We start from the raw sequence: 22,994 nt of genomic DNA on the forward strand, positions 1-22,994 counted from the left end.
AAGGGATTGAGAAAGACACCTGATGGTGCCCACTGGCCTACAGACGCACACCAAGAAAAGGTCCCAGAGCCCTGCCATAGCTCTTCCCTTCCAGTCCTGTTGGCTAGAGCTGGGCCAGAAGCTCCTCCCACTTCAGAGGAGACTAGGAAACAGTTCTTGGCAAAGAGAACCTGGACTATTGTGGCTGCCCTGGAGCAATCAAGATTTTGCCCCTGGGTATGGGATTTCTCCCCCTGGGTTTGCAGGCAGGTTGTAATCAGGTAGGAGAAGGAAAAAGGAAAGGACACAGCTGCTCCTAGGCATGGTAGAGAAGTTTCCTGTCCATTAAAAGGAGACATAGTCAGAGACAGGGACTTCTGGGAGAGTCCAGAGTGGGCATAACCCTGAGCCATGTGATGAGAGGGGGGAAGGGAGAGGGGAACCATGTGCAGCAGCCAAGAGGCCTAAAAGAGAGCAGACAAAAAGGGACCAAGTAGCCAAAGTGGTTGAATATATATATATATATATATATATATATATATATATATATATACATGGAAGGGTAGGTGGGGGAAGAGCAGCCCAGCTGCTGGGTTAGAGAAGTTTAGGGTAGGGGTTGAGGTAGGGGCTGAGGGATGCTGGGAGAACTTGGAGGCTAGGCACCTCGGCTGTTTGTCCCTGACCAGTATAAACCCTGTTACCAATGGTCTAGGGGCACAATATGCACACCCAGGCAAACTGCCTTACATGGAACTCAGAAGCTTGGATGCTGGGCTAGAACTTCTTTGTCACCACCTCTTACATTGTCCTGTCCCTGGAGGAGTACTACGTCTCCATTCTCTTCCACAGCTTTTCGAATAGATGGCAGCCTGGGACAGGCTTCTTACTACAAAGGGCTTGAGAGCATCTCTTCCAGCCTAGGTGTGAGGCCCTCCTAAGGGGGGTACAAGACCATCCTGACCCATCCTGACTCACCCTCCTCCAGTCTCAGCGTCTTGCATCCATTCTTTTTTTTTTTTTTTTTTTTTAAGGCTTTTCTGCATAGAGTTTCTCTGTGTAACAGCTCTGGCTGTGCTGGAATGTGCTTTGTAGACCAGGCTGGCCTCGAACTCAGAGCTCTGCCTGCCTCTGCCTCCCAAGTGCTGGGATTAAAGTCGTGTGCCACCATGTCCGACTTGTATCCATTTTTCTGTATCATTTATTTATTTACTTGTTGGCAAGATCTCGCTACATAGCCATGGCTATCCTGGAACCCACTATGTAAACCAGGCTGGCTTCCAATTCAAGAAAATTTGCCTAAACCGGGTGGTGGTGGCGCCCGCCTTTAATCCCAGCACTCTGATCTCTGTGAGTTCGAGGCCAGCCTGGTCTACAAAAGCTAGTTCCAGGACAGGCTCCAAAAAACCTAGAGCAAAACCCTGTCTCGAAAAACAAAACAAAACAAAAACAAAATAGAAAAAGAAAATTTGCCTGTCTCTGCCCCCTGAGCGCTAGGATTAAAGGCATAATACGCCCAGTTCCCAGTTCCTTGTGCCCATTTTTTTATCTACCCATTGCTAGTTCCTCTTCTGAAAGTATAAGCATTTTCACTTTTGGAAATGCATCATTATCTTCATTGTATAGGTGACAAACTAGGCTTTAAAAGTTTGTGATTTTCCAAAAATCATAAAATCTTGATGGTAATCCTAGGATTCGAACCTGTGCACAGCTGCTCAATTACTACCAAAGCGATCCATTCAGGGTACTATTTTACCCTCCGCTCATTCTAGGCTTCCTCCTTATGTCTGACGCTAGAAAATGTCAGTGGAAAACGCTGTCTGGAGATTTTTGAGCCTCGGCGGCTCCGGGACTGACGCAGGCGGAAGTAGACGGCAGCTGGTCCGGAAGTGAGTTGTGGAGCGGTTGCGGCTGGAGGGCTGTGTGTGTTGACTTACCCTTTGCGGCCCGGGACTGGAGCTGGGGCGCTATCTTTGCGGGTGTCAGGTGAGTGGGCGGCCGGGAAGGACGTGCTGCCTGCGTTCTGGCCCCACCGGCCGGTTCTCCCGGGCCTGCTGCACCGAGGCAGTGCTTCCAAGCCGGCGACCCGTGCGCCACCCGAGAGCCCCTCGGTATCTGGGCCACCTTCGCCTCTCCAAACTGCTCTGAGGGCAAAAGACTTCCTTGAAAGCTGCTTTTGAGCCCTTGTGAAGTGGAGATCGTGACTGTGTGTACCTCACAGGGCTGTTAAACATTCTGCTCCGTCCCACTTCACATCCTGGCGTCCAGGCGAAGCCCTTAGAAAGTGACTTAGCCGGTTTTGGGTGGGTCCCGAGAGCAGGTCGTTCTTTCTTCATCTCCCCGCCCCCCAGATTTTCGAGACAGGGATTCGTAGCCTTTGTGTAGACCAACCTGGCCTCGAACTCGGAGATCTGCCTGCCTCTGCCTCCTGAGTGCTGGAATTAAAGGCATGCGCCACCATCGGCCAGCCGAGTAGGTGTTTCTTAACCAGCTTTTCTCCAGATAGCATTTTTAACAGCGTTTGGTTTAGGGCTTGGGACGGGGGGGTGAGGCAGTGGGACATTTATTTTCATTTTTTAGCAGTTCCTGATTGTACAAACCCAATTCGAGGTAGCAACGTTTGTCTCCTCTCTCTCCCAGGAATAGGAAATTACTGCCCCCTTTCTGTTCAAATCATGACATCTCTTTGCTCTAACTCAAGGAAGGAACTCTGCATAGGAGCCTTTCTACTAGATGCACTTATGAGTCTTCTCGAGGGCTTTATTGCTCACTCAGTGTAGACATCTGGGCTTTGCTTCATCCTGTGGAGCGCCTATCTAGGAACTTTAATGTAAAAAATAACTGGTATTTTGTGTTCATGTTTTCTGTACTTTGCCTACACTGCGAGTACTCAAAACAGTAGCTTTCTAGAACTAGGTTCTTAGGCCTACTGCCCTCAGTTGCCACAGGCTAGCCCTGCTTGGTAGACCCAGATAAAATCAGAAGACTACTACTTGTTTCATGTAGCTGAGAAAGCGGGGTCATTCTGGCAGTTGTGCAGGGCTGCTGTGTCTGTATGTCTTGCCACACTTAGTGGTTTATTGTTTTCTGGTCCCCAGTGAAGCCTTGGCATTCACTGTGTAAATAGGTCAACTTAAGTTTTTTTCTTTATTTTGATTCTCTGTGTTTTGCCTTTGTGCATGTCTGTGCACCATGTGTGTGTAGTGCTGGAGGAGGCCAGAAGAGGACGTCAGATCTCCTGGGACGTAAATTGTAGTTGGCTGTGAGCCAGAGTGTGGGCTGAGAGAGCAGCTAGTGCTCTTAAACACTGGGCCATCTTTCTGGCCAGTAAGTCAACTTTTATATAAAAGAATTCTGGACTGGCGTGGTAGTGCACATCTTTAGTTCCAGCACTCAGGAAATGAAGGAGGCACATTTCTGTGAGTTTGGGGCCATACAGGGCTATAAGAAGACTGTGCTCTCCCCACCCCGCTAAAAGAAAAAAACAAAAACAAAACCGGAAATCTGAGGTTTCTTATTTTTGAAATCTTAAAAATTGGAAAAACAGGTGAAAAACTAAAACAGCACTAAAAACCCAGGTGTTTGGTTGTATGTGACTGGAATTGTTGTTGGGAATTTTCTCTCTTGGCTGTGTGGGTCTTTCTATTTATTTTTACATGCTCTTTAGCCATCCTCTAAAGTGGAGGGAAGGGCATGGAGGCGTGTGCCTATAATCCTGTCACACTGGAGTGCAAGGCCTGCCTCTGCTGGCTACTGTTAGGTCTCAAAATCAAGCTAAATGACTGACTGAGGTGCATATTTAACATATCAAAGTGGACCTGGCTGCCAGGTCCTCCCAGCATCCCTCAGTACACAGAGTCATCCTGGCTGCCATACCCTGCTCCTACCCTAAACTCCAGCTTCTCTGATTCCTGCATAACCTCAGCCATCTTGACCACCTGCCCTTTGCTAAGGGCCCTTTTTCCTCTTGGCTGCTGCCCTTAGTTCCCACACTCCTGGCCTCTTGACTTCTGCCTCCCTGCCCACCTCTCCCTCATGTTCAGTCTGTCAGCCATGTTAACTCAGGACTTCCAGGTGCCTCTCCTTATCCTCTTTCATGTTTACAATAAACCTCCTCAGCCTGTACCTGGGAGCAGTCATGTCCTCACCGCCCCCAACATTCAGCTGCATAGTTGAGACCATTCTAGGATGCATGAGGCCCTGTCCTTTTATTGTTGTTTGTTTTAAGTCAGGGTTTCTTTGAGACATCTTTTCTTTGGGTAGCTCTGGTGGTTCAGGCACCAGGCTGGCGTCAAACTCAAGGAAATCCACCTTCCTCTGCCTCTTGAGTGCTGGAACTAAAGGCGTGCACCACCACCGCCCAACTGAGACCCTGTCTTAAAGAGGGATGGTTTGTGCTAGATTTGGACTCCCCTCCCCCCAGCTTTGATTTTGTTTTGGCTTGGTTCATAGACCCTTCCCTTGACCTCTGCAGTTTGCAGTGTGCCCTAACCTTCCTAGACTGGTAGGTTCTGCTCCTGTGTAGGAGCAGAGGGGAAGAAACGACCTATTAGCATCTCACTGACAGCTCAGGGTCATTACTGTCAGTTTATAAGCCTTTGTGGCTTTAAATTTTGGTAAACTCCCATCAGGAGACTTTAGCCCCAAGAAAAAGTTAGGAGCTAAGGCTATAGCAAGCCTAGCATTGATGAGGCCTTGAGTTTGATTACTAACACTGCAAAAAAGAAAAGACAGTATGAGAAGGAATAGTTGGTAATTTGTATATACTAAATGTGTCATACGCTTAATTGACTTACAGTTACCATGGCTGCCCTTTTCTGCCCGGTTCCCTTTTTCTAACTTCTGGATTGTGGTTTAAGATGGCCTTGCTGAGGCATGTATCTGGAAGATAAAAAGGTAAGACTTCTGGCTTCTGTGTTACACATCATCTGGGTGGTTGAGCGGTGCCTTAGGAGATGCCAACACCATGACACTGTGCTGTGGTCTATTAGCAGCCCTAAGGAGGAGATAGAGAGGAGGAGATATTTAGAAAATTGAAACTAGTCAGGGAGCTTAGTGCAGTGACGTCAGGTTGGAGCCTTTAATTAAGGAGCCAGGAATTAATTAATTAATTTTCAGCTTTCTCTTTTGTGCTCTGGGAAACTTCGAGGAAAGAAAAGTTAACTAACTCCCTCTCTGCCTGTTTTCTTTACCTGGCAGCACGTCTCCTTTGCGATGCTCTTCTTCCCTGCTCTCTTCCCTTCTTCCCTACTTTTTTCTTCTCTTAAAGACAGGCGAGGGGGCTGGAGAGATGGCTCAGAGGTTAAGAGCATTGCCTGCTCTTCCAAAGGTCCTGAGTTCAATTCCCAGCAACCACATTGTGGCTCACAACCATCTGTAATGGGGTCTGGTGCCCTCTTCTGGCCTGCAGGCATACACACAGACAGACTATTGTATACATTATATATATATATATATAGACAGGCGATCTTGCTGTGTAACCCTGGCTAGCTGAGAGCTTGCTGTATAAACCGGGCTGGCCTCAAAACCACAGAGCTTTACCTGCCTCTGCCTTCTAAACACTGGGATTAAAGTTGTGCACCACTAGACTTGGTTTGTCGTTTTTGGTTTCTCTGTATAATAGCCCTGGCTGTCCTGGATCTCACTCTGTAGACCAGGCTGACCTTGAACTCACACAGGTCTGCATGCTTTTGCCTTCCAAGTTCTGGGATTAAAGACCTGCACCACCACGCCTAGTTAGACTTGGCTTCTGTTTTTGAGACAGGGTCACATGTATCCTAGCCTGGCCTCAAACTCAGTATATAGTTAAGGATGGCCGTGACTCCTGCTTTCACCTCACAAGGCTAGGGTTACAGGCATGCACCACCACACCTCTAACATACGTATGTTGTAAATTTAAGTTTTGTTGAAGTTGGGCTTGTTTGTGATTTAAATAGTTCAGTAAAACTTGTAACACTGTCAGTTCTTTCCAGTTTCTTCCCCCATTTTTGTTCCCCAAAATCGTTTTCAACAGTCTGTTCCTTTTGGCATTTATTGGTTTATTTCTTTTTCTTTGAGGTTTGATTTAGTATTATAGCAGCATGATTAAGAGAAGTCTTAGAGCAGCTGCTTACATATACATTTGTATTGCATTTCCTTCCTCTCTTCCTTCCTCTCTTCTAGCTTTTATGTGGCACTGAGTAGTGAACTCAGGGCTTCTGTATGGCAGGCAACGAACAACTACTGAGCTACACCCACAGGCCCTTTTTATTGTTTCTGTTTTTAGATTTATTTTATGTGTATGAGTGTTTTGCCTAAATGAATGTATATGTACTCTGTGCTCTCCTGGTACCCACAGAAGTTAGAAGAGGGCATCAGACCTTCTGGAACTGGAGTTATTGATGGTTCTCAGCCACTTTGATGGTACTAGGAGTTGAACCCTGGTCTTCCAAAAGAGCAGCAAGTGCTTTTAACAATGTTGTTGTTTTGAGACCGGACTCACTCACTATGTTGCCCAGGTAGAATTTTGTATCTCTTCTCAGCATCCTGAGTACCTGAGATTTCAGGTATGAGCCATCATATAGCTAGTGTTGCTCACTCTCCATCCTTCTCTCTCTGTTTTGATTTTAAACAAAGACTCTTAATTTTATTTTACTTCTATTTAAGTATATATGTATGTAAGTGCCATGTGTATGCATGTGCCTGCAAAGGCCAGCAAGCGCATCCCTCCCTTGGAGTTACACTTATGGATGTTCTCAGCTGAACTCAGATCCTCTGGAGAAGCAGAAAGTTTTCATAATCATGGAGCCATCTATCCAGACCCCTCCCTCCTTTTTTTTCTTTTCTTTTTTTTTTTTTTTTTTTTTTTGGTTTTTCGAGACAGGGTTTCTCTGCAGCTTTTTTAGAGCCTGTCCTGGAACTAGCTCTTGTAGACCAAGCTGGCCTCGAACTCACAGAGATCCGCCTACCTCTGCCTCCCGAGTGCTGGGATTAAAGGCGTGCGCCACCACCGCCCGGCTTTCTTTTTCTTTTTTAAATTAGAAATAAGTACTGGAAAAATGACTTAGCAGTCAAGAGCACTGACTGTTCTTCCAGAGGACCCAGGTTCAATTTCCAGCACCACATGGCGGGTAACAACTGTCTGTAATTCCAAGATCTGACATCCTCACACAGACATACATGCAGGCAAAACATCCATGCACATAAAATAAGAATAAATAAATTTTTAAAAATTATAAACCATATCTCAGTGTAGCCCATGTTGGCCTCAAACTCATGGTCTTCCTGCTTCAAACTCTTAAGTGCTGGGGTTGTATGCAGACTATAGCCGTAGTGTGTACCTGGCAATAATTTCTGTCAGTCTGTCCATCCCTAGGTTATCCATTAGACGTTCCTTTCCCAGATACTGCCCATCCATCTCTTCCAGCATGAACTGCTTGCGCTTTTTGTCTGGTCACAGTTCTTGTCCTGGGATCTTTCCTCTATTTTTACTATGAGTGTTCTCTTTTTTTCTCTCCTGTGTTGAGCTCTTAAGTATTTTTGTTTATTCGTTTGTTAATTTGGAAAGTCTGTTTGTTTAGACTAGCCTTGAACATGTGTCAGTCCTGCCCAGATCTCTCAGTCCTGCCTGGGGTTACAGGTATGTGTAGGTATGTGCCACCTCTCTGAATTTAAAACTAAAACTCACTCTCCCTCCTGAGACAGGTTCTCACTGCATAACCCTGGCTGGCCTAGAACTTGCTGTGTAGACTAGGCTGGCTTCAAATTCAGATTGATGTACATCTTAAAAGTCTTTTTTTTTCCTTTTTTTTTTTTTTTTTTTTGAGACAGGGTTTCTCTGTAGATTTGAAGGCTGTCCAGGAACTTGCTCTGTAGATCAGTCTGGCCTTGAACTCACAGAGATCTGCCTGCCTCTGCCTCCCGAGTGCTGGGATTAAAAGCGTGCACTACCACCCGGGCACATCTTAAAACTTAATTCTTCTTTTTAAATTTTCCTTTAAATTTATTTTATGTTACATGTATAAATGTTTTGCCTGCATGTATGTTTATGTATCATGCACATGCCTGGCGTCCTCAATGTTCAGAAAAGGGTATCAGATCCTCTGGAACTGGACTCACTGGAACTGAGACACCATTGTGGGTGCTGGGAAATGAACTAGGGTCCTCTGCAAGAGCAAGTGTTCTTAAACACTGAGCCAACTTTCTTTAAACTATTTATTTGATGTGTGTGTGTGTGTGTGTGTGTGTGTGTTTGTGCTTGTATTTTGTTTTGTTTTGTTTTTGTGAGATAAGGTCTCTCTGTAGCTCTGGCTATCCTGGAATTCACTGTGTACTAGTCTTGAACTCAGAGATCTTCAATCTCTGCTTCCCAAGTGCTGGGATTGAAGGTGTGTACCTGTTCTTTTTTAGAATTATTTTATTTCATTTGCCCACATGTTTTCCCGGCTTGTATGTTTGTGTATCATGTTCATGCAGTGCCCACAGAGCCCAGAGGAGGGCACCAGAGCCCCTGGAACTGGAATTACAGATGGTTGTGAGCCATGTGGGTTCTGGGAATCCCTGGTCTGCAAGACTGCTCTGCTTGAGCAGGCAAACGGCTCTGGAGGAGTAGCCAGTGCTCTTGATCACCGTGCCACTCTCCAGTCCCACGGCCCCTAGACCTCTTCATGTTTCCGTCTCAAATATCTCCTGCCAACTTTCAGGTCTTTTATTGGACTCTTTCTTTGATTGTAGAATGTTCTGCAAAATCCATTCTTTCATATAGTTGTCAGTTCTTTTGTCTTCTCTTTATTCTTTTTATAAGTAGGGTGAGCTGTAGTGATAACTGGAACACGAGGATGTGATAGCAGGAGAAGCCCTTGAGTTGACCCAGTGACTCTAACTCCTGGCATCTGGAAATCTGGAGAGTCGTTTCTTCAGCCCTGCTCCCAAATCTGGACCTCTGCTTTCTAATTGTATTGCTGTCTCTGTATTCTAGTAGTGTGGCCTTTGGAGTCTGATAGCAAGCTCTACTCAGTCCTTTGGCTCTGTACCATATGAAAGATTTCTTTTTTTTTTCTTGTGAGAATTTCCTTATTCTTATAAAATCTCTTACTTATAAATAATATGGAAATAATAAACCTACCTTATTGTTAGAATGAGAACTAAGCAGGATGTGGTGGTACACGCCTTTAATTCCAGGACTAGGAAGGCAGAGGCAAGTGGATTTCTCCCAAGTTGCAGACCTGCCAGGACTACGTCATGAGATCCTGTCTCAGAAAGTTAAAGGGGAGGTGGGGGCTGATGCATATCAAATAGTTCATTTAGGACTCTAAGCCTTGAAGGGAGACTAACCAGAGGAGAGGAGGAAACTAGAGAGGATAGTGGTGGGGAGAAAGACAGATTGTATGTTGTCTCGTGTGCAGAAGCTAGACTATCCATGAAAGCAGGATGGTGCTTGGTGAGTAAAGTGCTTGACCCACAAGCCTGGGGGCCCGAGGTTGGATCCCCAGAACCTTCATAATAATAATGAAAACAAAAAGCTGGATATGATGTGTCACGTGCCTGTAGTCCTAGCCTTCTTGGGAGGTGGAGGCTGGAGCATACCCTGGGCTCACAGACCAGTCTAGCCAGTTGTGACCCTCAGATTCAGTGACAGATCCTGTCTCAAATAAAGTGTTGAGCCATGGAGGAAGACACCAGATTGAGCTCATCTCCACATGTGTACAGCACACACAAGATGAATGGGGACAAGAAAGTATAGTGGTGGTGGGGGGGTGAATATGAACAGTAGGTAATAATGCACAAAAGCAGACATGTCATAAATAAAACCTCCTGTTTCGGTCATCGAAATGGCTAAAGGCACTTTTTACCAACCCTGGCAATCTGAGTTTAATCCATAGGATCTTCATGGTAGAAGAAAACTGACTCCTGCAACTTGTCTTGTGACCTTCACACATGTGCCATGGCATGTGTGTCTCCACACACACACACACGAAATAAATAATTGTAAAAATAATTATGTTTTAAAATTTTAAAAGCCTATTGTTTATTAACATGAATTTTGGTAGGAAAAGAAAAAAGACAGCATTGGTACAGAAGACCCTAAAATAGCCGGGGCTCCTGTCATTTCCATCTTAGAACTTAATTTCGTTTGTTGTCTTTGTTTTGAGACAGGGTTTCATGTAGCCACAGCCTTCTATTTACTTATTTTATGTGTTTGGGTGTTTTGTTTGCATGTATGTCTATGCACTGTGTCCCTGTAGAGGCCAGAAGAGGGTATTGACTCCCTGGGACTGGAATTATAGATGGTTGTAAGCACCATGTGGGTGCTGGGAATTGAACCTCAGATCTTCTGGAAGAGCAGCCGGTACTCTTAACTGATGAGTCATCTCTCCACCCCAGCCTTTTTTTTTATATTTATCTATTATGTATACAATATTCTGTCGGTGTGTATGCCTGCAGACCAGAAGAGGGCACCAGACCCCATTACAGATGGTTGTGAGCCACCATGTGGTTGCTGGGAATTGAACTCAGGACCTTTGGAAGAGCAGTCAATGCTCTTAACCTCTGAGCCATCTCTCCAGCCCCCGCCCCCCCCCCCACCAGCCTTCTTTTTTTAAGATGAAAGTCTCAGTATGGAATCATGGCTAAGCTAGAACTACGTAGGCAATGTTTGCCTCAACTCACAGAGATCCACCTGCCTCTTCCCTCACAGTGCTGAGGTTACAGGTATGCGTTGCCATGTTCAGTTATAGAGGTAATCCCACCCCCTTTTTTTCTTTTGTTTTTGTTTTGAGACAAGGTCCCTTTATATAGCCCTGTATGTCCTAGAACTCTGTGTAGACCAAGCTGGCCTTAAACTCACAGAGATCCACCTGCCTCTGCCACTTAAGTGCCGGGATTAAAGGTATATACCACCATGCCTGGCTTATAAAGGTAATTTAAAAAAAAGTTTTCTAGATTTATTTCTTCTTATCTTTTGCCTGCATGTATGTGTGTGTGGTGCGTTCATGCCTAGTGCCCACAGAAGCCAACAGAGGATGTCAGATCCCCTGGAACTGGATTTGACTGTGAGCCACCATGGGTCTTGACAGCTGAACCTGGGTCCTCTATTAAGACCAGCAAATGCACTTAACCATTGTCTTATAGAGAGGTAATTTTTAAAAATTACTGTTTATGGGTCTAGGGATAGAGCTCACTTGGTCAAGTGCGTATTTAGTATGCAGAAGGCTCTGGGTACAATCCCAACACCTCATAAGGTAGACATTGTAGCACACACTTGTAATTCAAGCACTAGGAATGGGAGGTGGGACACTCAGAAGGTCAGGCCATCTTCAACTACATAGTGAATTTGATAGTAGCCTGTATTACATCACCCATTCTCCGAAAACAGAAAACAAACAAGCAAAAACCCCTAAAAATGAATATTTATAAACTAGATATAGCAGCACATGCCTGTATTAGTGGGTGAAGGAAGCAAGATCATAAGCTTAAGGCCAGCATGTGTTTTATAAAATCTTACTTGGAAAAAATAAACAAATACAAACAAAAATAACTGCAGAGGTAATTTAAAAGTAAACAGGGTGGAAGGGGGAGGAGGAGGGGAGGAGATGGAAATTTTTAATAAAAAAAAAAAGTAAACAGGGGGGCTGGAAAGACCGAGTTTGATTCCCAGCACCCATATGGCAGCTCAAAAGAACCTATGAACTCTAGCCTCATCTAGGGGATCTGACTGCTCTGCCCTTGTAGACACACACACACACACACACACACACCTATATAATTAAAAATTTATGTGTGTGTGTGTGTAAACAGGATTTGCTGTTAATTGATATGTTCTTTCATATTAACAGTTTTAGTTGCAATTAACTTGTGGTCTGCAGCAGAGGACTGTGAACTGTTTCCATAAAAAGCCAGATAAGAAACATTTTATGTCAGCTGGAGAGATGGTTCAGAGAAATTAAGAGCACTGACTACTTTCCAGAAGAGTTCAATTCCCAGCAACCAGACACATGGTGGCTCACAACCATCTGTAATGAGATCTGGTGCCCTTTTCTGGCCTGCAGGCAGAACATTGTATACATAATAAATAATAATAATAATTAATAATAATAATAATAATAAAGAAACACTTCATGTTTTACGGCCGTACAGTCTCTGAGATGGTTACTTACTCGGTTCTTGTATTGAGAAAGCTAACACAGACATGAGATATGTCCAGATAAAACTTTACTTGTGAAAACCAGGCACAGGGCCTAATTTGGGCCCAAGGATGTAGTTTGGGATCACTTGAGCAGTTGAAGCTGAGCACATAAAACACCAAATGTAGCCCAGGTATGGTGGTGCACACCTTTTGTCCCAGAATTAGGAACTTGGAGACAGATAGAGCTCTAAATTCAATCCAAACTCAGTATAGTCTACCTCATGAGTGCCAGGGCCACATAGTGAGATCCTGTCTTAAAGAAAGGAACTCATTGTATAAAATTAGAACATTCATTCCTCTCTCTCAAAGAAAGAAACCTGGTAGGCAGAATAAAATAAAATCCTTTGGCCTGCCCCTCAGTCCTGGCTCTGTGTGGACTCTGGAGAGAGGAGACTGAATGACAAAGGAAACAGAAAAGGAGAGGACATTGCAGAGGGTCCAGGGAGACTGGGAGCAAGATGCAGAGTCAGTGAGAAAAGCACGCAGACTTCTGTCTGAGGGTTGGAAGCGTCTTTGTTATTATTTTTCTTGTTCTACTCTATCTTTTTTGTTTCGTTCATCTACCCTGGCGCTCCCATTCTGTGTCTTTCCTGATGCCTTCCCGCTACCTACTTCCTGGTGTCTTCTTCTGCAGCTTTCCTTCTGTATCTTTCCTGGTGTTTTCCTTCTCTCATGACTTTATTTTTTCCCTTATAGCTTATGTACTGCAGCAAAGTCTCTCAAGCAGTATAAAAATGACAATGGTTACATTCTGTTTTCCAAGTAAATGATTACAATGAATACCAGTAAAACATGTTTTCCATATCCCTTACATCATCTAAACATTTTATGTATTACAGGTAAAAAACAAGTTGTCCCAAGAACCCACATACATTCATACTCAAGCAATTTGTTATAATTAACAGGGTGCAAACAAACAAGGTATTTTTCTCAGCTGGTTCTTTTGCTAACAAGCTGCATTTTTTGGTTACAAAGAAAGGGCCAATCACTTTATAACTTATCTTAAAAGGTATTTTTTTTTTTCTGAGACAGAATTTCTCTGTAGCTTTGGAGCCTGTCCTGGAACTAGCTCTTGTAGACCAGGCTGACCTCAAATTCAGAGATCCACTTGCCTCTGCCTCCTGAGTGCTGGGATTAAAGTCACCACAACCCGGCTCAAAAGGTAATCTTATAAAAATCTTAAGAATCACAAATCTAAATGTGTGTATATGAAAAACAACCAGTCATCTCTACTTTAAATCCTCAAGGTGCATACCCACTCATCAATAGTTTTTATATCAGGAAGCTGAGGGCAGAAATGGGTACAAGGAATTGGTCACCTTTGATCACCAACCCATCCTAGCCAGCGTTATCCAGGCTGCCATTGTTTTGGTCTCTGACCTCAGTGAGTCCCTTGCTCAACTATTTGTCTTTCTAAACTTTAAATTGTTCCCCAAGGTTTTCTACCTCAAAGCCATTAACAAAAACATCTTACCCTAACCTTACTAACAATCTACGTGTCTAAATTCTTTCTAAGGGTGGTGGTTGAATCATTAATTTGCCCCAGCAGCAATGCTTGGAAAAAATCTGTCACTATTATTTTAAGTACCAGTAACACTGCTCAGTGAGGGACTAGACACCCACCGAGAGTTTTCATACAACCCATAGGTTATGAGGGACGTGGTGACCACTAGGGCATCCGTCAGAGCTATGCTCAGTAACAGCATGAGGAGGGCGTCAGGACACACAGTCCTTGGGGCTCTGCCTCTCCAAGGCTCACTCAGGTGTGGCTTTGCCAACTGCCCAGCTGTGTTCATGAGTTTAATGTTGCCTGTTGGTCCCCTTGTATGGACCCTGATGGGACATGACTGCTTTTATGTATGGTTGAGGAGAAAGTTTATTATAGATATAAAGGGGGAGCATTGCCAGAGGCAGAGACATGTGGAAGAGTCCAGAGTGGATATGACCCTGAGCCATGTGAGGAGGCAGGAAGGGGAAGGGAGAAGTGAGATGGGGAAACCAGGTGCAGCAGCCAAGAGGGCAAAAGGTTTAAAAAAGAGCAGATAACCAAAGTGTCTGGATTATATAGGGAGGGGCCTCTGGGGGGAAGTGCAGCCAGCCTCTGAGCTGGAGAAGTTTAGGGTGGGGTTGGGGTGTACCAGGCAGGAGCACCCTGAACTGGTCAGGACTGAGGAATGCTGAGAAAATCTGGTGGTCAGGTGTTCTTTGATATGTTAAATAGGCACCTCAGCCAGGTGTCCAGGGCTTGAGACCTAACAGGCTAAACACAGGAAGAGATTTCAGATCATGGAAATTCCGCAGCAATAACCCTGTATGGTCCATTGATTGACTGCTTTCATCCCTTTGGACTTTGCTAGTAAGTATGAAAAAAAAAAAAGAATGCGCGTTGAAGAGAGAAAGAATATGAACAGGAGAAATGACTCGGCAGTTAACAGGACTTGCTGCTCCTACAGAGGACTACAGTTCCAGAGGACCCAGCACCTTGCCTCCACCACACACAAATGGTGCACAGACATAGAAGCAGGCAAAGCACCCATATACATACAATGAAAAGATAAATCTTTTTGCTATTTTGTTTTTTGTTTTTGAGACAGAACCTCATCATGTCACCCTGGCTGTCCTGGAACTCACTATGTAGACCAGCATGGCCTAAAACTCAGAGATACATTTTCCTATGCTTTCTGAATGCTAGGATTAAAGTCATGTGCCACCATACCTGGCAGGAAAAAAAAAAAATATATATATATATATATATATATATATATATATATATATATATATATATATATATGAGGAGGTAGAGAAGTACGGGAGAGTCATATGGCCTGCTCATTTTTTTCCCATGGGAGGAAAATGAAAATTGTACTGCTTCTAGCCAAGTGAGGACCTAATTAGTACCTGGTTCGGTGGCAGCATTGCCCGTCCGCCTCCTCCAGAGGAGTCTCATGCTGTCTCTGGACTGGTCGGCAGGACAGTCCTGTGACTAGGATTCTTTGTACCTTGAAGCACAGCTTTGAGTGGCTCTTTTCTACCTATGGACCAGCAGTGATCAGGCTTCTGAACTTTGCTTCCACCCACTGCCATGTATGAGTTTCTGAGTCTGCTTCCCAGCTCCTGATGATCTGTGCTAGTGATCCAAACTCTGTAATGAGCACTCACCTGTAACCCCAGCATCTAGGGAGTAGACTGAGGCAGAAATACTATGAATTTGAGGCCAGTCTAAGCTACATAAGACCACTCAGAAACCAAAGCAGCCTAAAGAGGGTAGTCAGCCCTTCCTAAGAGGAATAGCACCCAAATGCCAGGGCTCTGTAATTAAGTTTGTACTGAAAGGACTGTGAGGGTTACTGTGGTTATAATTCTTTAAAGCTAAGTAAGGGACTGGAGATGGGTCAGCCTTCTGAGTATCTGAGATTACAGTTCTCCATTACCAGCATTAAAGTTTCCCAGAGCAGTGCCTGGAGTTCAGGGTTTCTCCTGTGTTTTCTTCATATCCTCTAAAATGAAAGGCCTCCTTATTTAGGTTTTGCTGACCTTTCTTAGTCCCTGATCCTTCCTACTGTAAAGAATCATCTCAGAGTTGAATTGGTATTTTCTGCTTAGTTCTGTCATTCACATTTCTACTTAACCCTAGCTTATTTCCATTTTAAAACTGGACCTCGGTCGAATGTAGTGGTCTGTGTCTTTTGTCCCAGCACTTGTGTGAGAGAGAGACAGGAAGACGATCTCTGAGTTCTAGGCCAGCCAAGACTACATAGTGAGACCCTGTTTTGAAGAAAACCTGGACCTAGAAGAATAGAATCACAAAGTGCCTGTTGTGGGTTGGAGAGATGGCTCAGCAGTTAAGAGCACTGCCTGCTCTTCCAGACGTCCAGAGTTCAATTCCCAGTGCCCACATGGCTGCTCATAGTTATTTATAACTGTAGTCCCATGGGATCTGATGCCCTCTTCTGGTATGCAAAACACCCATGAAAATAAAAAATAAGATAAAATAAAGAAATGGAATGAGTTGCCTACTTTTACTCCCAGCTTCCTTTTGGAAATCTGCCTTCTCTATCTTGTCCTTCCCTATAAGGAAGTGAGTTTATATCAAGCTGCAGTCTAGAAACCACCTCATGATGCTTCTGATATGAAGTTTTCTGGTTTGCAAAACACAGAGTTTGTCCTTTACACTTGCTGGCTTGTGCCTTGGGCATTCACTAACACTGAGCATACTTGCATGGACAGTAGTACAACCTGCATCTTTTTATCTTTTTCCTTTTGCCTTTTGAGATGAGGCCTCAGAAGATAGTCCTGACTGGCCTGAAACTCCCATAGTTCTCCTTGCCTCTACTTTTTAAGTAATGCTTTTAAAGGGCGTGTACCACCATGCCTGGCTGTACCTATTTCTTATAATGTGTAAATTTTGTGTTATAGGTAGAAGCCACTCATTCTTCATCTACCCTTTTTTCAGTATCTGGCACCAATTCTGGCCCCACCATTTGTGGCCCACGACTCTTGTGGTATGCTGAAGATTTACAGGCAGTTTCTGTGGATCACCTCTCTGTCCGTCTCTAAGCAAGCGCCACATAAACAAGAACTTGCCTAGTCACACGTGTGATGACTGTGCTCTGACTGCCAAAAGGATCAGTACAGACTCCAGAATGGCAGCCACTCTCAAGTTGTTAAAACTTTTAAAATACCAAGCATCTTGTAATCCTTCTGCCTACTGTGCAGCCCAAAGCATGGCATATTGGAATATGGAAAACATCATTCATCATGGGGGACAGAGCCTTCCTGAACATAATAGCTCCTGCCATCCTGCCCGAGAAGCTAAGAACATTGGTGATATCACCTTGTCTCAGAGAATCTGCACAACCAGCACTGCCCACCTGGGTTTGGAATTCAAGAAAGCCAACACATTGCATCCAGGAAAACCCAGTGCCGAAAGAGTTGGTAAAAAGGATGTAGAGGTTTTTGATGCTTTCGAAGGAACCAGAGTATTCTTAAAGCTAAGGCCAGAGTACCAGCTTCACAGCTATAACAGGTCTGAGACTCGCCAACCCCTGTCTGTTTCAGAAGGTGAACTAATTTTGCACAAAGTCAGAGTTTATCAAAATAAACTCCAGCCGGAAGTCATTACTACTTACTTTTGTAAGCTGAGCTCTCTGCCGGTGGAGCAGCATTCTGGCTTGCTGTCCAGTAAGAGCTTTGCGTCACTCTGCCAGCTGAGTGTGAAAAACATTCAGCTCTTTGATACCTCAGATCTGATCAGTATTTTGAAAGCCTTTGTTGATTTAAGAATCCCTCTCTCCCCTTCCATGCTAGATGTGTATGAAACCAGGTTTTGCCGTCAGGTGTGGGAGATGAATCTGGACCAGCTTCTCCTGGTTGCTGATCTTTGGCGGAACTTAGGCCACAGAGTGCCTCGTTTTTTAAATTTTTTTTTTAGTTACCTTCATTTACACTGGAAAGAGCTATCCTTGTCTCAGCTGATTCACTTAATTTATATTATAGGTGAAAATCGTCAGGTACCACAGGACCTAATGCAAAAACTGGAATCACTGATCCTTAAGTATATCGATCTGGTAAATTTGGAGGAGATTGGTACAATCTGTTTGGGGTTTTTTAAATCAAGTAGTACTCTTTCTGAATTTGTCATGCGAAAAATTGGTGACCTGGCTTGTGCTAACATGCAGCATCTCAGCAGCCACACCTTAGTTCACATCCTGAAAATGTTCCGCTTCACTCATGTAGAACACGTGAATTTCATGAAGCGATTTGGAGAAATTGCTCCTCAGCGAATTCCTTCCTTGGGGGTTCAAGGTGTTATGCACCTCACTCTTGCCTGCTCAGCCTTACGCATCCTGGATGAAAGAGTAATGAATGCAGTAGCTGCCTCCTTGCCTCCAAGGGTAGCACACTGTCGAAGTAAAGATGTTGCCAAAATTCTGTGGTCGTTTGGAACGCTGAACTATAAGCCACCCAACACAGAAGAATTTTATTCCAGTCTGATAAATGAAATCCGCAGGAAGATGCCTGAATTCAACCAGTACCCAGAGCATCTTCTGACCTGCCTGCTTGGCCTGGCATTTTCTGAATACTTTCCAACTGAGTTCATCAATGTTGCTCTGAGTCCAGAGTTTGTCAGATTAGCTCAAGAGAGTAGTAAGTTTGAACTCACGAAGGAACTGTATACACTTGATGGTACAGTTGCCATTGAGTGTCCAGATTATAAGGGCAGTCGTCTTAATCCTCACCTTCAGCAAGAGGCATCTGTAATGCTGTGGAATTTAGCATGCAAGGATATGAGGTCAAAACCAGAGTTCCTAGAAGCTCTCTCTTTACTTGAGACCATGTTAGGTGGCCCTCAGTACGTCAAGCACCATATGATTTTGCCTCACACCCGGTCTTCTGACTTAGAGGTTCAGCTTGATGCTAACATGAAGCCATTACCAATTAACAGTGAAGTGACACCAAAGGAAGATGCGGCCCAATTACAGTTTAAGCAGGTGGGAGTCAGCCTTACAGATGATTTGATGAATCGGTTGCTAAAGGGAAAAGCCAAGAGATATTTTCAGGGGGAAATTGAGTTAGAGACTGGCCAGCCACCTGTGGAGTTAAGAAAGAAGACAACCGGACCCTTAGTGGACTCTGCTTGCAATGTGACAGATAGATCGGGGAATGTGGGAACAGATGGTCTGTGCCCTGTAGCCCACATGCAGCCCCCACTAGTGAAGCTATCTATTCAGTTTACAAACAAGAATCAGTATTGCTATGGTACCAGGGATCTGCTTGGACTGCACAATATGAAGAGGAGGCAGCTGGTTCGAATTGGGTACCGCGTGGTAGAATTATCTTACTGGGAATGGCTTCCACTACTGAAACGGACTCGTTTAGAAAAGCTAGCATACCTCCATGAGAAAGTGTTCACCACTGCTCTCTGAAGGGCCTTCCTGGGCATTTCTGCTCATAAACGCAATAGGTGCACACCCTACACCTGTAGGTTGAGCATCCTTACCAGAAAATCAAAGTCAGAAATGTTGTAAAATCTGAAACTGAGTATTGACAAATCTCAGATCAGGAATATTCAAGTTGTAGTCCATGCAGATACTCTAGACTTGAAATCTGAAACACCTCTGGTCCTAAGTATTTGATAGAGGGACTCTCAACCTGTCTCCCAACCAAGTAATTATAACAGTCAGAGTGTAGGTGGGTAATGAAACCATCTATCAAGTAGCTGTCCGAATACTCTCTTCTGTTGCAGAGCCTGTTGCTATAATGCTACTACAGAGTGTGTCTAACCTATGGTAGTGGCAAGCTGCTGTAGTTGTATATTTTGCTCAGAATAAATAAGCATCTTCAAAATGACCTTGAGCCACAAAATCTTATGCATTTTTTAAATCTGTTAACCTTAAGTTACAGTTATTTTGAGGTGCTGTTTTATTTGTTTCTGATTTAATTCTTATTATGTGGGTGCGTGTATACTGGGAACCAGACTTGGGTTTTCTGCAAGAGTAGTAAGCACTCCCCCCCCTTTTGGTATTTCTCTGTGTCACAGCTCTGGTTGTCTTGGAACTTTTTCTGTAGGCCAGGCTGGCCTTGAACTCAACCTCACCTCATCCACTTGGATCCATCTGCCTATGCCTCCTGAGTGCTGGGACTAAAGGCATGCGCAAACACCACCTCCTGACTTGTTTTTGTTTTTGAGATGGGGTCTTTCTATAGCCCTGGCTATCTTGGAACTCCCTATGTTATCTACTTTCCTCTGCCTCTGAGTGCTGTTATGAAAAGGCTGGTGTCACTATGTTTAGCTAATGGGACAGTCTTAAGTCTGAAAAAAAATTCATTGTTTATCTGAAGCAGTTTAATTAAGTACGTTGTTAAGTCTGGAAACCCAGATGGTACACAGATGGTATCTTGAGGTTTAGGGTCACAGAAGAGATCTGAATGAGATTGTGTTAAGTTAGGATTCAGTAGGCAGAGATTTAAGTTGAAGAATTCAAGTGAAACTTAAAAGCACATGACATAAGTCCCTGAAAAGAAGTGACAGGGCCAGGGTCAAATCTGCCTCCTCGGCTTACTCGGGACCCCACAGCGTTTTCACCCAGAGTTACTAAAGCACTGTTATCTTGAGAGTTTTCTAAGAGGAAAAACTACTCATTTTTTTCCCCCAAAGAGCAAAAGCGGGGCTAAGAATGTGAGTAAGTGACCATGTATTTGCCACGCATATGTGAGGTGCTGGGTTTGATCCCCAGCACCACAAATATAAAACTGTCCACATGTCCTTCCTATAGTGTCTCAAACACTAAGCCTTTGACTTGCCCGCACATAGCATCAAGTTGCAGGTATCTTTGAGGCTCATACCTGGGTTTGGTCTTTGTCTCCTGGTGGGCATTGTATGGAAAAGGCTAGGAGAGCTGTCTTTCATTTTAACTTGCTCTGAAAATTGTTGCAACTCACACTTTCTTGATGGACAGGTAACTCAGTTTAGAGATTATAAGAAGAACTGTGTGTCTTTAAAAGCTAAAGTGTCCAATTTCTGAAATTGCTCCCTGCAGCGGTGTTTCACCTACTGTAAGGTTAAATGCTTTTCCAGTATTTGACAGGTAACCCCACCTCCCCGCTAGCCTGTTTGTACCTTCCCTTTTAAAATACATGTATCTTCTAGAATTACTTTCCATTACATTTTTTTAAAACTCAGAAGTTCCATTGTGTAAGTCAGCTGCTTCTGTGTAGGCCCCAAATGGGTGTTGAAGTGCTCCGAGTGTCATGGTCACCCTAATCTCTTCTAAAGTAGCTCTCTATGCTTCTCCACCTCCAGGTTTGAACCTCAGCAACAAAAAGTCAGTGTGGTTGCTTCAAGCTCTGGGGCACACAGACAGCTACCTTTTAGAGACGGTGACTCATCCTGTTTGCCCAGGACTTTCCCCACTTCAGAATTGACAGTCCTGTGTTACAGAAAGTCCCTCAGTCCTGGATAGCCCAGTACCTAGTAGACAGATAATTCCTCCTGACTCTTTCCTTCCTAAGCCTGAGCACAGGAAGGCAGAAGAAGCAGATTTGTCCCTACCCAGAGTATCGATGTAGCTGCTCAGTCCTTTTTACACCTGCGAGAATCCAGTCCAGTGTATAATTACCTCAACTTTATAAGTACCAAAAGGAAAATATCCCAAACTTAATTGTCCAGTCTAGTTAATTTCTACATAACCAACATCACTTTCCAAACTATGTGTGCATTACTAGATGGAGTGGTTTTGTTTTTGTGGTGCTGGGGACCTAACACTTGAGGCAAGTGTCCCCCCTTTTGAAGACAGACTCACTGTGTAGCCCAGTCTGACCTTGAACTCTGTAAATTGTCAGCTTCCCAAGTTGTCCTTCACCTTAGACCTCCACACGTGCACTGGCATGTTGTGCGATACCTCCCCACATATAAATACTTTTAAATTGGTATGCGGTTTTGCTGGCCATAGTGCTCATACCTGTGATAGCAGCAATCACCAGGCTAAAGCAGAAGGAGTGCCTTATTCCATGCCCTCCTGGGCTACAGACTGTGTTCCAGGCCAGCCTGAGCTAGAGTAAGACTGTCTCAAAAAAAAATAAATAAATAAAAAATAAACCACCAATTTCTTAGAAGATTTGAGATTTTTTTTTTCAATACACTCAGTAATACATGAAACATAGTCCATATTCCTTGTTTCTTTTTGGATAATATCCCTCCCTCAAAAAAAAAATCAAGAGGGAAAATATGTCAGAGGAAAACATGAAACTAAAGGTTTTATCTGAGTAGTTTGTACCTTAATGCATAATTATTGTTGCTGTCTTCATGCCCTTCCTGTGGAATAGAAAGATTGTGAGAACCCTTCAGCCAGAAGAAAGAGGAGTCCTTTGAAGTCTGAATTGCTTCTAAGTGGTTCAAAATTACTTTTGTCATTTAGGAGATTAATGGCCAATCTCATTAATGCCTTTTGTCTCCCTTGTTATAAGCCCTCAATTACTTACCTGTGACCAGTAGCTTTTAAACTTCTTTTGTGTTGTTTTTTTTTTTTTTTACATGACTAGTCATTCACCTTTTATTGGACACTAGTTCTTAGGACATGAAGATCCAGCCAGAGTTGAGTTCTTCACGGATGGGCGTAGGAGAGGCGCTTGTGCTCAGGTGTGCAGTCCCCTCATGGTGACCCTTCAGTGGTACTTGCATCGCAGCTCGTGTTTGAGTTCCTTGTAAGAAATGCAATAGCTGAAAACCACACAGGCTGCCAGCACATGTTAATCCCCGAGATGCTGCCTTTCCACACATTGATGTACTTGTTGCAATATTGATCGTAACCTCTCTGAAAGGCTCCCACAATGCCACTGGGGGTGAAATTCCGCATCAATATCCAGCTTGGCAGTTCTCCCAAGTTTAACCTCCATAAGCTTCTTCTCCTTCAGTGGCACGAGTGACGCCATCTTGCAGTCCTGGTGTCCACAAAGCCCTTTTGTTTGTTTTTTGAGACAGGTTATCATACAGTCTAGGTTGGCTTTGAACTCATCATGTAGCCAGGGATGACTTTGAAGTACTGATATTTCTGCCTTAGCCTCTTGGTACTGGGATTACAGATGTGTATCCGCTGCAGGTTTATGTGGGAAAGGGGTCAAATCTAGGGCCTTGTATATGCTAGACAGGGATACTGCAAATGGAGCAACTTTACCAACTTGAATTTGAAGAGTTACTTTGGGGTGTGTGTGTGTGTGTGTGTGTGTGTGTGTGTGTGTGTTCTGTTCTGGGGATCGAATACAGACCTTTGTAAGTGATAGGCCTCCCACTTTACAGCTGAGTTATATTCCCAGCTCTTTGTATGTCTGTGACTGTATGGACATGTAGGTATGTACA

General features: G+C 44.0%; 2 protein-coding genes and 1 pseudogene across 3 annotated transcripts in view; 2 read left to right on the forward strand and 1 right to left on the reverse strand.

The window, feature by feature from the left end:
* The first annotated feature begins 1,923 nt into the window (after positions 1-1,923).
* Positions 1,924-19,489, forward strand: Fastkd5 (FAST kinase domains 5). 2 transcript variants are annotated; one of them, XM_038329884.2, is made up of 3 exons: positions 1,924-1,962; positions 4,775-4,872; positions 16,593-19,489. In XM_038329884.2, exon 3 carries the CDS (start codon positions 16,783-16,785, stop codon positions 19,063-19,065), a length of 2,283 nt encoding a protein of 760 aa, XP_038185812.1. In that variant the 5' UTR covers positions 1,924-1,962; positions 4,775-4,872; positions 16,593-16,782; the 3' UTR covers positions 19,066-19,489. The 2 variants fall into 2 exon arrangements, with proteins under 2 accessions (XP_038185812.1, XP_038185813.1); XM_038329885.2 differs by having other exon boundaries at positions 1,925-1,962; positions 16,556-19,489.
* Ubox5 (U-box domain containing 5) overlaps positions 1,929-22,994 on the forward strand; it is a 40,422-nt gene continuing 19,356 nt past the window's right edge. Inside the window, exons 1-2 of the mRNA XM_038329886.1 lie at positions 1,929-1,962; positions 4,775-4,872. The gene's annotated coding sequence lies outside the window, so the exon portion shown is untranslated. The remainder of the gene's footprint in view (positions 1,963-4,774; positions 4,873-22,994) is intronic.
* LOC119814322 lies at positions 22,304-22,570 on the reverse strand (annotated as a pseudogene).

Source organism: Arvicola amphibius, chromosome 5 (assembly GCF_903992535.2).
Source record: "Arvicola amphibius chromosome 5, mArvAmp1.2, whole genome shotgun sequence".
NCBI lineage: Eukaryota > Metazoa > Chordata > Mammalia > Rodentia > Cricetidae > Arvicola > Arvicola amphibius.